Consider the following 15,413-nt stretch of genomic DNA (forward strand, 5'->3'; position numbering starts at 1 on the left):
CCTACAGCTTGACAATGACTATCCAGGACATTTGGGCAAAAACTGGGCATCCATAATTTCTGCATGCCATCATCATCAGCAGCAGCAATGTACACTGTCACAATCTTTAACCTCATGGCCTGGCACATCCTTTATTCAACAACAACTTGCATTTATATAGCACCTTTCACGTAGTAAAACATCGCAAGGTGCTTCACAGGAGCGTTATCAAATAGAATTTGACACCAAGCCACACAAGGCGACATTAGGCAAATACTGGAAGGATAAAGCTTTACAATGATCTCCCTCCTCAACTATGGCAGAGTCCAGTGTGTTAATCCAAGAAAAGAGGCTGAAGTGTTTGCAAGCATTTTCAGCCAAAAATGCCAGTGGACAATCCTATGCTGCCTCCTCCCGAGGTTTGTGCCATCATAAATACCAGTGCCTAACCAATTTGGCTCACCTCACAGGACAGTAAGAAGCAGCTGCAAGTACAGGACACAACAAAGGCTATGAGCCCTGACAGCTTCCGAGCTGTAGTACCCTCGACACCAAGGCAGCATTTTACAGAGTCTGGCACCAGCAAGCCCTACCAAAACTGAGGTCAATGGGGGTCAAGTGGAAAACCCTCCAGTGACCAAAGGCACACCTGCCACACAGGAAGATGCTTGAGCCTGTTTGAGCCAATCACTGGGGATTCCTCAGGGAAGCATCCTCAGCCCAACCATCTTCAGCTGCTTCAACAATGAACATCCCCTCTATCTTAAAGGTCAGGAATGGAGCTGTTCACTCTGATTCCAGGGTTCAACAACAAAAACAATTTGCATTTATATATCACCTTTAACATAGTAAAACGTCCCAAGGTACTTCACAGGAGTATTACAAGACAAAAATTTGACACCGAGCCACATAAGGATAAATTAGAGCAGGTGACCAAAAGCTTGGTCGAAGAGGTAGGTTTTAAGGAGCGTCTTAAAAGAGGAAAGAAAGGTGGAGAGGCGGAGGGGTTTAGTGAGGGAATTCCAGAGCTTAGAGCCTAGGTAACAGAAGGCATGGCCACCAAAGGTTGAGCGATTATAATCAGGGATGCTCAAGAGGCCAGAATTAGAGGAGTGCAGATATCTCGAGGGTTCTGGGGCTGGAGGAGGTTACAGAGATATGGAGGGGCGAGGTCATGGAGGGATTTGAAAACAAGGATGAGAATTTTGAAATTGAGGCATTGCTTAACCGGGAGCCAATGTAGGTCAGCGAGCACGGGTGACGGGTGACCGGGACTTGGTGCTAGTTAGGACACGGGCAGCCGAGTTTTGGATGACCTCAAGTTTACATAGGGTAGAACGTGGGAGGCCAGCAATGCGTTGTCTACAGGTAACAAAGGCATAGATGAGGGTTTCAGCAGCGGATGAGTTGAGGCAAGGGCGGAGATTGGCAATGTTATGGAGGTGGAAGTAGGCGGTCTTTGTTATGATGCGGATGTGCGGTAGGAAGCTCATTTCAGTTTGCAGACGACACAAAGCTGGGTGGGTGTGTGTGCTGTGAGGAGGATGCTGAGAAACTCCAGTGTGATTTGGACAGGTGATTGGGCAGATGCATGGCAGATGCAGTATAATGTGGATAAATGCGAGGTTATCCACTTTGGTGGTAAAAACAGGAAGGCAGATTATAAGAACACAAGAACAGGAGTAGGCCAATCGGCCCCTCGAGCCTGCTCCACCATTCAATAAGATCATGGCTGATCTGATCCTAACCTCAAATCTACAATCACTCTACATCCCTCCCGAACCCATGTGATCTCCTGGGAGAGGCGAAAAACCAGATAAAAAACCCAATGTCCAATTTGGGAGAAAAAAAATCTGGGAAATTCCTCTCCGACCCATCTAGGCGATTGAAACTCGTCCAGGAGATCACTGTCCCTATATTTTCTACAGTACTTACCTTCTGTAAAAGGTGATCTCCACCCCAGCCAGGAACAGGAATAGAACCATCTCCTGAAATCTAACACATAATTAGAACACAAGATGTAGGAGCAGAACCAGGCTCCACGGCCCCTGGGCCCGCTCCGTTACCCACAGGGCCATGACCGTTCCGAACATAGACTCATGTCCAATTTCCTGCCCGCTCCCCGTAACCCCTAATTCCCTTTACTTCTAAGAAACTGTCTATTTCTGTTTTAAATTTATTTAATGATGCAGCGTCCACAGCTTTCTGGGGCAGCAAATTCCACAGACCTACTACCCTCTGAGTGAAGAAGTTTCTCCTCATCTCAGTTTTGAAAGAGCAGCCCCTTATTCTAAGATTATGCCCCCTAGTTCTAGTTTCACCCATCATTGGGAACATCCTCACCACATCCACCCGATCAAGCCCCTTCACAATCTTATATGTTTCAATAAGATCGCCTCTCATTCTTCTGAACTCCAATGAGTAGAGTCCCAATCTACTCAACCTCTCCTCATATGTCCACCCCATCATCCGCGGGATCAACCGAGTGAACCTTCTTTATGCTGACTCGAAAGCAAGTATGTCTTTTCTTAAGTATGGACACCAAAACTGTATGCAGTATTCCAGGTGCGGTCTCACCAATACCTTGTACAACTGCAACAATACCTCCCTGTTTTTATATTCTATCCCCCTAGCAATAAAAGCCAACATTCCATTGGCCTTCTTGATCACTTGCTGCACCTGCATACTACCTTTGTGAGTTTCGTGCACCAGGACCCCCAGATCCCTTTGTACTACAGTACTTTCCAGTTTCTTGCCATTAAGATAATAACTTGCTCTATGATTTTTCCTGCCAAAGTGCATAACCTCACACTTTCCAGTATTGTATTCCATCTGCCAAATCTCTGCCCACTTACTTAGCCTGTCTATGTCCCTTTGCAGGTTTTTTTATGTCCTCCTCACTCACTACTTTCCTTCCCATCTTTGTATCATCTGCAAACTTTGATATGTTACACTCGGTCCCCTCCTCCAAATCATTAATATAGATTGTAAAGAGTTGGGGACCCAGCACTGACCCCTGCGGAACACCACTAGTTACTGATTGCCAGTCTGAGAACGAACCATTTATCCCAACTCTCTGCTTTCTGTTAGATAGCCAATCCTCCACCCATGCCAGAATATTGCCCCCAATCCCATGATTTTTTATCTTGAGCAATAATCTTTTGTGTGGCACCTTGTCAAATGCCTTTTGGAAGTCTAAATACACTACGTCCACTGGTTCCCCTTTATCCACCCTGTATGTTACTTCCTCAAAGAACTCAAGCAAATTTGTCAAACATGACTTCCCCTTCATAAAACCATGCTGACTTTGTCCTATTAAATTATGTTTATCCAAATGTCCCGTTACTGTCTCCTTAATAATGGACTCTAAAATTTTACCAACCACAGATGTTAGGCTAACAGGTCTATAGTTTCCAGCCTTCTGCCTACTACCCTTTTTTAAATAAGGGTGCTACATTAGCAGTTTTCCAATCTGCTGGGACCTTTGCTCAGTCCAGGGAGTTTTGGAAAATTATTACCAATGCATCCACAATCCCTACCGCCACTTCCCTCAAGACCCTAGGATGTAAGCCATCAGGTCCAGGGGATTTATCCGCCTTGAGTCCCATTATTTTACCAAGTACCACTTCCTTAGTGATTTTAATCGTATTTAGCTCCTCCCCCCCTAGAGCCCCCTGTTTGTCCAGTGTTGGGATATTCTTAGTGTCCTCTACCGTAAAGACTGATACAAAATATTTGTTCAGCGTTTTTGCCATCTCCATGTTTCCCACCATTAATTTCCCGGTCTCATCCTCTAAGGGACCAACATTTACTTTAGCCACCCTTTTTCTTTTTATATAACTATAGAAACTTTTGCTCTCTGTTTTTATATTTTTTGCTAATTTACTTTCATAATCTATCTTCCCTTTCTTAATCAATCTTTTAGTTATTTTTTACTGTCTTTTAAAGACTTCCCAATCTTCTATCCTCCCACTAGATTTGGCTACCTTATATGCCCTTGTTTTTAGTCGGATACTATCCTTAATTACTTTACTTAGCCACGGATGGCTATCTTTTCTTTTACACCCTTTTTTCCTCAGTGGAATATATATTTTTTTGGAAGTTGTAAAATAACTCTGATCATGTACCGTCTTACCCTTTAATCTATTTTCCCAGTCCACTCTACTCAATTCCGCTCTCATACCTTCATAGCCTCCTTTATTCAAGCTCAGCACGCTTGTTTGAGATCCAACCTTCTCACCCTCTAATTGAATATGGAATTCAACCATGTTATGGTCACTCATTCCAAGGGGATCCTTTACTAGGACATTTTTAATTAATCCTGTCTCATTACACAGGACCAAATCTAAGGTTGCTTGCCCCCTGGTTGGTTCAGTTACATACTGCTCAAGAAACCCATCCCTAATACACTCAATGAACTCATCCTCAAGGCTGCCCTGCCCAATTTGATTTGTCCAGTTAATATGATAGTTAAAATCCCCCATAATTATAGCTGTTCCCTTATTACAAGCCTCAACTATTTCCTGATTAATACTCCGTACAACAGAGTTGCAACTGTTCGGAGGCCTATAGACTACGCCCACTAGTATTTTTTTCCCCTTATTATTCTGTATCTCCACCCAAACTGTCTCACGAACCTGATCCTTTGACCCAATATAATTTCTCTGTATTACAGTGATTCCTTCCTTTATTAACATAGCCACCCCACCTCCCCTTCCTTCCTGCCTGTCCTTCTTGATTGTTAAATAACCTGGTATATTTAATTCCTAGTCATGGTCACCCTGCAGCCATGTTTCTGTAATGGCCACAAGATCATACCCATATGTAGTTATTTGTGCCGTTAACTCGTCCATTTTGTTACGAATGCTACGTGCATTCAGATAAAGAACTTTCAAATATGTTTTGTGACACTTAGTTCCTGCTTTTTCCCCTTTTACTACTTTACCTTTAACTCCATAACTTCTGTCCCTTCCTGACACGCTCTGTTTTTTAATTCCCCCACTGCTACCTAAGTCTATGACCTTCTCCGTAGTCATTTTTATTATTTGCTCTCTAGAAACCTCCCCCCCCAACTAATTAGTTTAAAGCCCTCTCTACAGCCCTAGTTATATGATTCACCAGGATTCTAGTCCCAGCACTGGCCAAGTGAAGTCCGTCCCAACGGAACAGCTCCCTCTTGTCCCAGTACCGGTGCCAGTGTCCCAAGAAGCAAAGCCCATTTTTCCCACACCAGTCTTGGAGCCACGCATTTAACTCTCTAATTTTATTTATCCTAGCCAAATTCGCTCGTGGCTCAGGTAATAATCCAGAGATTATTACCCTTGAGGTTCTGTTTTTTAATTTGACCCCCAGTTGTTCATACTCCTTTAACAGAACCTTCTTGTCATATCTACGTCGTTTGTACCAACATGGACCACGACAACTGGATCCTCCCCCTCCCACTCCAAGTTTTTTTCCAGCCCAGAAGAGATGTCCTTAACCCTGGCACCAGGCAGACAACACAGCCTTCGGGACTCCCGCTCTCGACTGCAGAGAACCCTATCTATCCCCCTAATGATACTATCCCCTACCACTACAACATTTCTTTTTACTCCCCCCACTTGAATGGCCCCCTGTGCCACGGTGCTGTGGCCAGGTTGCTCATCCTCCCTGCAGTCCCCGCTCCCGCCCTCACAGGGAGAAAGAATCTCAAAACTGTTTGACAAGAGCAAGGGCTGCAGCTCCTTCAACACTACCTCCTGGATCCCTGTAGCTGCCTCACTCATAGTCACACCGTCCTGTCCCTGATCACGGCCTACATCTGAATTAATTAATTTCATAGGTGTGACTACCTCCTGAAACATAGAGTCCAGGAACTTTTCCCCCTCCCTGATGTGTCGCAGTGTCTGAAGCTCAGTCTCAAGCACCTCAATACGGAGCCGGAGTTCCTCTAGCAGCAAACACTTGTCGCAGATGTAATCACCGTGAGCCTCAATGGGGTCCACCGGCTCCCACATCTCGCAACAGTAACACATCACCTGCTCCATTCTATATAATTAATTAAATTACTTATTATTAGTTATGAAGACCCTGCCCGGATATAGATGATAATATCACACCACTATTCAATTATTATCTGAATGGCAATAGATTGGGAGAAGGGGAAGTGCAACGAGACCTGGGTGTCCTTGTGTACCAGTCGCTGAAGGTAAGCATACAGGTGCAGCAGGCGGTTAAGAAGGCAAATAGTATGTTGGCCTTCGTAGTGAGAGGGTTCGAGTACAGGAACAAGGATGTCTTGCTGCAGTTGTACAGGGCCTTGGTGAGACCACACCCTGAGTATTGTGTGCAGTTTTGGTCGCCTTATCTGAGGAAGGATGTTCTTGCCATGGAGGGAGTGCAACGAAGATTCACCAGACTGATACCTGGGATGGCAGGAATGACGTATGAGGAGAGATTGGGTCGATTGGGCTTATACTCGCTGGAGTTTAGAAGAATGAGAGGGGATCTCATTGAAACTTATAAAATTCTAACAGGACTAGACAGACTAAATGCAGGAAGGATGTTCCCGATGGCCGGGGAGTCCAGAACCAGGGGTTACAGTCTAAGGATAAGGGGTAAGCCATTTAGGACAGAGATGAGGAGGAATTTCTTCACCTAGAGAGTGGTGAACCTGTGGAATTCTCTGCCACAGAGGGTGGTGGAGGCCAGTTCATTAAATATATTCAAGAAGGAGTTAGATATATTTCTTAAGGCTAAAGGGATCAAGGGATATGGGGAGAAGGCAGGGACAGGGTACTGAATTTGGATGATCAGCCATGATCTCATTGAATGGCGGAGCAGGCTCGAGGGGCCGAATGGCCTACTCCTGCTCCTATCTTCTATGTTTCTATGTTTCAGGGTCAAATATGACACCAAGGTTGCGAACAGTGTGGTTCAGCCTCAGACAGATGTTAGGGAGAGGGATGGAGTCAGTGGCTAGGGAATGGTGTTTGTGGCGGGAACCGAAAACAATGGCTCTGGTCTTCCCAATATTTAATTGGAGAAAATTTCTGGTCGTCCAGTACTGGATGTCGGACAAGCAGTCTGACAATTTAGAGACCGTGGAGGGGTCGAGAGAAGTGGTGATGAGGTAGAGCTGGATGTCGTCGGCGTACATTTGGAAACTGATGCTGTGTTTTCAGATGATGTCGCCAAGGGGCAGCATGTATATGAGAAATAGGAGGGGGCCCAAGAACAGATCCTTGGAAGACACCAGAGGTAACGATGCAGGAGCGGGAAGAGAAGCCATTGCAGGTGATTCTCTGGCTACGATTAGATAGATAAGCATGGAACCGGACGAGTGCATTCCCACCCAGCTGGATGACGGTGGAGAGGCTTTGGAGGAGGATGGAATGATCAACTGTGTCAAAGGCTGCAGTCAAGTCTAGAAGGATGAGGAGGGTTAGTTTACCTTTGTCACAGTCACAAAGGATGTGATTGGTGACTTTGAGGAGAGCCGTTTCGGTACTGTGGCAGGGGCGGAACTCTAATTGAAGGGATTCAAACATGGAGTTGCGGGAAAGATGGGCATGGATTTGGGAGGCAACAGCACGTTCAAGGACTTTGGAGAGGAAAGGGAGGTTGGAGATGGGGTGGTAGTTTGCAAGGACAGAGGGGTCAAGGGTTGGTTCAGCTCCATGCACAACTCCTCCGATAATGAAGCAGCCCTTGCCAGCCTACAACAGGACTTGGACAATACCAAGGCTTGGGCTGACAAGTTGCAGGAAACATTAAAAAACTGCTTAGCTTTTATTCCTGTGCTAACTGGAAATAGAGTTGTTGCCATTATTTTCTTGAACTTTCTCCTCAGGTAGCAGCAAAAATAGCTCATTTTCATTGTCGCTCCCATGGAGATTGAATTGGTTTAACAGCTGGCAAGGCTGCAACAACACAGAGCCTCAACTTCTGCAGGAGAGTTTCCTGTGGAAAGTGAATTAAACTAGCTGGGGGCCATTTTTTGAGTGTTCTTTTTTAAAGTAAGGGTGTCTCTCCCATCATCAGGAAAACATGGCTAAAGGCTTGTCCTCAACAGGATATTCTAAATGTAAACATGAGGTCTATGAAGAGATTTAAACTGAAAACACCTGCCCACACTGATTACTTGTGTCCACACAGCTGGCAGCTGAGAAAAGTGGTTGGCACAATGCCCAAGTCAAACACTTCGATAGTTAAACATAGTTGCTAGACAGGAAAGGGTGGAAGAGAACAAATTAAGCAATCTTAAGAGCTTCTACTAGTATCACCAGTAGGAAAAATATCAACACCCAGCAGTGGAAAACATTACAGGATTATGGTCAACACGCAGTACTGCTCAAATTTTTTAAGAATAATTAACAATGCACTGATGAATTGACTATAAAAACAACCCACAATCTAGATTGTCCTACTAACACCTGCACGGTTTGCTGGTGGTATTCTGGTGGGTGAAGTGGGTTGGGGATCATTTATGCTGGATCTTCATCCACTCTTAACATGCACTCAATTTTCTGCACAAATTGGATTTTCTATTACGCTCTACTTTTGCTTCGTGAGGGAAGAGCAAGACTGGAGGAAGGCCACGCGAGTGAGACTGCACCAGTGAGGCATTTATCCATTGGGGCACTCCACAGCTGGATACAGGCAGAGATGCCTTTGCTGTATTTGCCTGAGGAACAGTAGCAGCCGCCACACTACACTGATACAGGAGACCTTCTCCTCACTATCCACATCTGGCTACCGCACAATAGTCCTGTGTATATGTTCACTTTCTTACCATTAATATACATCATCAGAACCTTCTCTGTGTGCATTAATTTACACTCCCATACCACATGATGAAAGCCTCTTCCATCAAACTGCACAACTTCAGCGTGTCCATAATTTTTTTTAATGAATTCCAATCGTGTGCTCAAGTGCCTAGTGATTCTTACCATTATGCTTCCTCTTAGTGCCACTGTATGAATTGGAACAATTAATCCTAAATCTAGATACCTCCTAGCTGCTGCCACAGTGCATCAGTGGTTTAGGAGGTGGATACTGAGTCCAGTGATAGCGAAGCCCTTCAAGCAGACTTCTCTGCCTTGGATGGGGTTAAGCTTGTGGCTGCAGTCATCCAGGCAAGTGGTCAGTATTCCATTTCATTCCTGACTTCTGCCTTGTGGGAAGGCTTTGAGCGGTCAACCTGGGGAAGCTGCAACACAAGACTACATGCATGCTAAACAGCAGAAGCAGCATGCTATAGACAGAGCTAAGTGATCCCACAATCAATGGATCAGATCAAAGCTCTGCAGTCATGCCACATCCAGTCATGAATGGTGGTGGACCATTAAATGGGAGGAGGGGGCTCCATGAATATCTCCATCCTCAATGATGGTGGAGCCCAGCACGTGAGAGCAAAAGACAAGGCTGAAGCGTTTTCAACCACCTTCAGCCAGAAGTGCCGAATGGATGATCCATATTGGCCTCCTCCTGAGGTCCCCACCATCACAGAAGCCAGTCTTCAGCCAATTTGATTCACTCCACGTGATATCAAGAAACGGATGAGCACACTGAATACAGCAAAGGCTATGGGCCCCGACAACATCCCGACTATTGAAGTCAATGGGAATCAGGGGGAAAACTCTCCACTGGCTGAAGTCATACCTAGCACAAAGGAAGATGGTTGTGGTTGTGGGAGGCCAATCATCACAGCTCCAGGACATCGCTGCAGGAATTCCTCAGAGCAGTGTCCTAGGCCCAACCATCTTCAGCTGCTTCATCAATGACCTTCCCTCCATCATAAGGTCAGAAGTGGGGATGTTCGCTGATGATTGCAGTGCTCCGTTCCATTTGCAACTCCTCAGAAAATGAAGCAGTCCATGCCCGCATGCAGCAAGACCTGGATGACTTCAGGCTTGGGCTGATAAGTGGCAGGTAACATTCGCGCCACACAAGTGCCAGACAATGACCATCACTAACAAGTGAGTCTAACCACCGCCCCTTGACATTCAACGGCATTACCATCGCCAAATCATCCAATATCAACATCCTGGGGGTCACCACTGACCAGAAACTTAACTGGACCAGCCACATAAATACGGTAGTAACAAGAGCAGGTCAGAGGCTGCGTATTCTGCGGCGAGTGTCTCACCTCCTGACTCCCCAAAGCCTTGCCACCATCTACAAGGCACAAGTCATAAGTGTGATGGAATACTCTCCACTTGCCTGGATGAGTGCAGCTCCAACAACACTCAAGAAGCTCAACACCATCCAGGACAAAGCAGCCCACTTGATTGACACCCCATCCACCACCTTGAACATTCACACCCTCCACCACCTGCGCACCATGTTGCAGTGTGCACCATCAACAAGATGCACTGCAGCAACTCGCCAAGGCTTCTTTGGCAGCACCTCCCAAATCTACGATCTGTACCAACTAGAAGGACAAGGGCAGCAGGTGCATGGGAACACTATCACCTCCAAGCTCCCCTCCAAGTCACACACCATCCTGACTTGGAAATAATTCGCCGTTCCTTATCGTCATTGGGCCAAAATCCTGGAATTCCCTCCCTAATAGTACTATGGGAGTACCTTCACCACACGGACTGCAGCGGTTCAAGGCGGCGGCTCACCACCAACTTCTCAAGGGCAATTAGGGATTGGCATTAAATGCTGGCCTTGCCAGCGACGTCCACATCCCAGGAATGAAGAAAAAAGTGAGACACTCATCACAGAATACCCAGCATCTGCCCTGCTCTTCTCTTGTGGTCAGTGTTAATATGGCTGGTACAGTTCAGCCTTTGGTCAATGGTGAGCCCCAACATGTTGATTGCAAAGGACCCAGTGATGGTTATGCAAGTGGTTGGCCTTTGTCCTGTTGGAGATGGTCATTGCCTGGTACTCAAGTGGTGCAAATATTCCTGCCAAGCCTGGATATTGTTATGGTCCACTTAGTGAATTTGCACACTGTAGAATCATTAGCAAACAGCCTCGCTTCTTTCAGGGAGAAGGTCATTGAGAAAGCAGCTGAAGATGGTTGGACCATGGACACTGCCCTGAGGAACTCCTGCAGCGATGTCCTAAAGCAGCGATAATTGGCCTCCTACAACCACTTTTAACAGTGAGAGGGAATTGATTGTAAATAGCAGACCTACTTAGTTCAGTACATTCTTGGAAGGTGTGGCTGGCTACTCTTAGCATGCCAGTTGTGGCAAGGTCACTAAACCATTTCCAGCACTAAGTTCTCATGTGTAGGTTCAAGTTGGTACTAACTGCCCTGGCCACCTCCTGCACTCCTTCAAGGAAAACATCATAGATTTCCAAACATTGTCTCCCTCCTCTGCCTATCTTCATTGAAAAGTGCTTGCACTGCTTCACATTTAACCCTGGAGACTCTCATGCCTCCTTCAGACTCAAGACGACATTTCTCTGGAAAGTTTTCAGAGCTGCTGAAAATCCAAGTTTTTGATGTGGTGCCATTTAAATCCTACATGAACAGGCAAGTTTCACCACTGAAATATTGAGTTCCCAGTATGTGGATTCCGGACACTGGGAGCCTTGCCAGTGATGCCCACATCCCAGGAAGGAATAAAAAGTGAGACACTCATCACAGAATACCCAGCATCTGCCCTGCTCTGCTCTTGTGGTCAGTGTTAATATGGCTGGTACAGTTCAGCCTTTGGTCAATGGTGAGCCCCAACATGTTGATTGCAAAGGATCCGGTATGAGTCCCCAGTATGTGGATTCCTGACACTGGGAGCTCACCATCACCGTTATTTAAGCTTAACCTGGAACCTCCAGTGGCTCAGCCCACTTCCCAGCAGGCTGTGCTCCACCATTTTTCTGCTAGGGTTTTCGCCCGAGTGGAAAGTCTAGGCTCAAAATTATTCATGCAATCTTCACACTGGTAGACTCTACTAATGATTATTACAGGACCACTGTAGAGAGTACAGCAATAAGGATAATTGGTGGTACATAAGACACAGTCTTTGCATAATCTTAGCGAGAACAATCCTAACCACTGATGTAAATAGTTGGTTATTATTTGTTTTGTTGCTTCTGGATTCTAATAAATGGGGGTGGAGTGAGTGGTATTAAAATTAAGCCTATATAATATTCTTCGGTGTTACAACTACTGACCAGCTGAATCGATTCGTCAACATTCATCAGAGAGCTGTGGAAGCTGTGACATTAAATAAATTTAAAACGGAGATAGACAGTTTCCTAGCTGATAGGGGAGCGGGCAGGGAAGTGGACGCGAGTCTAGGTTCGGATCAGCCATGATCCTATTGAATGGTGGAGCAGGCCTGAGGGGCCGTATGGCCTACGCCAGCTCCTACTTCTTATGTAACATTGAAATAAAGCATCCCTTATGTTCTAGGTTTGGAGTGCATCATGTGGCACAAGCCAAATTAGCTGTAGAGGGGTTGTTGTTGGATGTCTACCAATAACAATGTTCAGTGGTGGTCAGATTAGTGGTGCAAGAAACTGCACCATATGTTGGAATGAATGTTAATCCAGTTCTGTGTCTTGTTCTTAACAGCTGCCCTTTTCATTTTATGACATTATATAATGGGATTAAAATGCATTAGAGATCTCGGGCATGAGCTAGACATTATAAAATGCAAATCCCAGCCGATACAGTGACTTTAGCCATGGATTTTCACAATATTTGCTATGCTTTCATAATGTGAATGAGGCAGTAGTTACATTGCTCCAAAGCAATTTTAGTAAGACTGCTAAAGAGCACCTGGTGAATGAACAAGATAAAAAAAGGATTAGGACAAAAAAAAACAGAAAATGAGCTTCAAACAATTACCACCTCAAAGAGCTTCACTGAAAAAGAGAGAGCTGTTGAAGAACATTCAGACAGATTCTCAAGAAGAGCTTCGCTACTTACCTTGAAGGCAATAAGCAGCTAGCTCTACACCAGTATCGTAAGGACATTTCAATCTACAAAAACATTAACAGACAGCGAGTTAGAATACAATTTGGAATTCATTATGTAGCCGAATTACACTTTTGATTGCTCATTTGTTCCACGATCAAACTTATTGAAAATTTTCTCCAATCAGTAAAGTTCCACAATGAAAATTGTCAGCAGGCACGTTAAAATATTCACCAATTTAATTCAGTGGAATTAAATGCACTCAGATCTTTTGACAAATACACTTGTTCTTGCAACAACCATTACAAAATGGCTAGTTAGATCCAAAATGTACAGGAAATAGTCATTTAAACAGGCTATCATGCATTTTTGGAAGACCCACATCTTATGTGGAAAGTTCTGCACAAAAGACATAGTTGCCAAACATCAACTTACTTGCCACAAAGAATATCTTGTCTAAGTTGTAACACAAAGAGATATCTGCAAAACAATACAATACCAGTTAAAAGAGGCGATACATTTCTGCACAACTCTTAACAATACTTTGCTGCTCTAAGTAAATACTTGCACTCTCTTGCATAAAACAGCTGTGGTATAGATGTTATACATAAAAGTGAGTTAAACTTCAAAACAATAACTAAAGGTTATTAGAGAAAATTATATACGTGACATCAAATGTGGAGGTTCAACCTGTGAGCATATTATTTAGATATAAAACAAATAGTAGAAATATGAAATACAAACAGAAAATGCTGGAAACACATAGCAGGTCTGACTAAACTGACTGACCTGCTGTGCATTTCCAGTAATTTATAACATTATTGCAGATTATTATACCAACCAGTGTATTAGAATATAATAGATACATGGGAGTAATTACAAGGCAGAATCTAAGGGGTTCAGATGATGAAATACATTATAACAACAAAGCTCAAGCAATTTATAGCCTGTCTGAATACAAAGGTGAGGTTAGAGACTTCAAATCACCTTAAGGCTCATTTTGTTTTAAAAAGAAAATGATGATCTTTAAGAGGTAACTTTATTTTTTTGGGTCTTATTTGCGGACCAACAACCAGCATCTTCTGACTCATTAAATGGAGGTGATGCCCAAACCAAAGGATGGGGAACATTTGTAGAGAAATAGTCAACTAATTATTGTTAAATCCGTGAATCTTTAGGTAGTGTGTCCTTCAAATAATCGACAGAGACTGCAGAGGAACAATCAACAGGTGCTTACTGATTGAGGGTTGCTCTAAAACTAAACAGTACAGATCCCTACTCAGGGTTATATACAGGTGTGGTCACTGCCGGTACTACAGTATACAGGAGCTGTAAAAAGTAGTTCTCCCCTTACTACAATTCCTCCCCTTTTAGATTAACAGTACCATAACATTCATTTAACAATTAACATTTTTAACATGCAACATTAACTGAAAATAGTCCATTTATAAATTCAGTCTTTGGGGCGGCTTCCTGATCCTTTCTGGATAGCGCCTTTCCTGAGTGTCTTGCTCTTGGTGTGGAGGCGATTCTGGCCCCCTGTCGTTGGTTGGTTCATCAGCTTCCGATACTACTGTTTCTGGGGTAGATGCTACCTGTATGTCGGGTTCATTACCAGGTACGCGAGACATGGGGTTGACTCGTTCCGGTGACGCTAGGATCTGGTCGACATGGCGTCTCACAATGTTCTCCCCAACATCCACTGTGTACATTAGTGGCCCCTGCCGTGTGCATATCGTTCCTGGTTGCCATTTCTCTGTTCGGTAGTCGCGGGCCAAGACTGGTTGCCCTACATTGAAGCTCCTTGTTGGCTTCTCATTGATGTGCTAGAATTGCTTATTCTCAACATTTCTTCGTACATTTGGTCTGAGCAAATCCAGACGAGATCTCAACCTTCGGTTAAAGAACATCATGGCCGGGGTCTGGTTGGTAACTGCATGTGTCGCATTTCTGTAGGCTAACAGGAAATTGTCCACCTTATGCTGCAGTGGAATGTCGTCATCGCACATGGCCCTTACTGCCTTTTTAAAGGTTTGTACGAAACTCTCAGCCAATCCATTTGTGGCTGGATGATACGGGGCGGATGTGTAATGCCTTACCCCATTCATTTTCATAAATTTCGGAAACTCTTCGGACACAAACTGTGGTCCGTTATCAGAGCAAATCTGCTCTGGCAAGCCGTTCCTGGCAAATATGGTCCGTAGGACTGCAATCGTTTTCTCCGTGGTGGTGGAGGACATTTTGATCACCTCAGGCCATTTCGAGTGCGCATCCACGGCTATTAAAAACATTGAGTCCATGAATGGACCAGCAAAATCAATATGCACCCGTTGCCATGGAGAGGAGGGCCACTCCCATGGGTGTAGAGGGGCATGTGGTGGTGCATTTTGGACCTTCTGACATCCTGAGCAGCTCTTTGTCAGGTCCTCGATTTGCTGATCGATCCCCGGCCACCACACATAAGCCCTAGCAAGGCTTTTCATTTTCACCCCTCCCAGATGACCTTCGTGAAGCTCATTGAGCACTCTCTCCCTTAACTTGGGTGGAATTACCACTCGGGATCCACACA

The 15,413-nt window shown here is 44.8% G+C and overlaps 1 protein-coding gene across 1 annotated transcript in view; it reads right to left on the reverse strand.

Annotated features, from left to right (window-relative positions):
* LOC147117295 (band 4.1-like protein 4B) overlaps positions 1-15,413 on the reverse strand; it is a 165,474-nt gene that overhangs the window by 24,853 nt on the left and 125,208 nt on the right. Inside the window, exons 7-8 of the mRNA XM_085989358.1 lie at positions 13,280-13,324; positions 12,857-12,909 (exon numbers count right to left, since the gene is read on the reverse strand). Of these exons, the coding sequence (XP_085845484.1) occupies positions 12,857-12,909; positions 13,280-13,324 (98 nt within the window). The remainder of the gene's footprint in view (positions 1-12,856; positions 12,910-13,279; positions 13,325-15,413) is intronic.

This window comes from Somniosus microcephalus, chromosome 5 (assembly GCF_052327205.1).
Source record: "Somniosus microcephalus isolate GS21.2 chromosome 5, FLI_Smic_1.0, whole genome shotgun sequence".
NCBI classification, from domain to species: domain Eukaryota; kingdom Metazoa; phylum Chordata; class Chondrichthyes; order Squaliformes; family Somniosidae; genus Somniosus; species Somniosus microcephalus.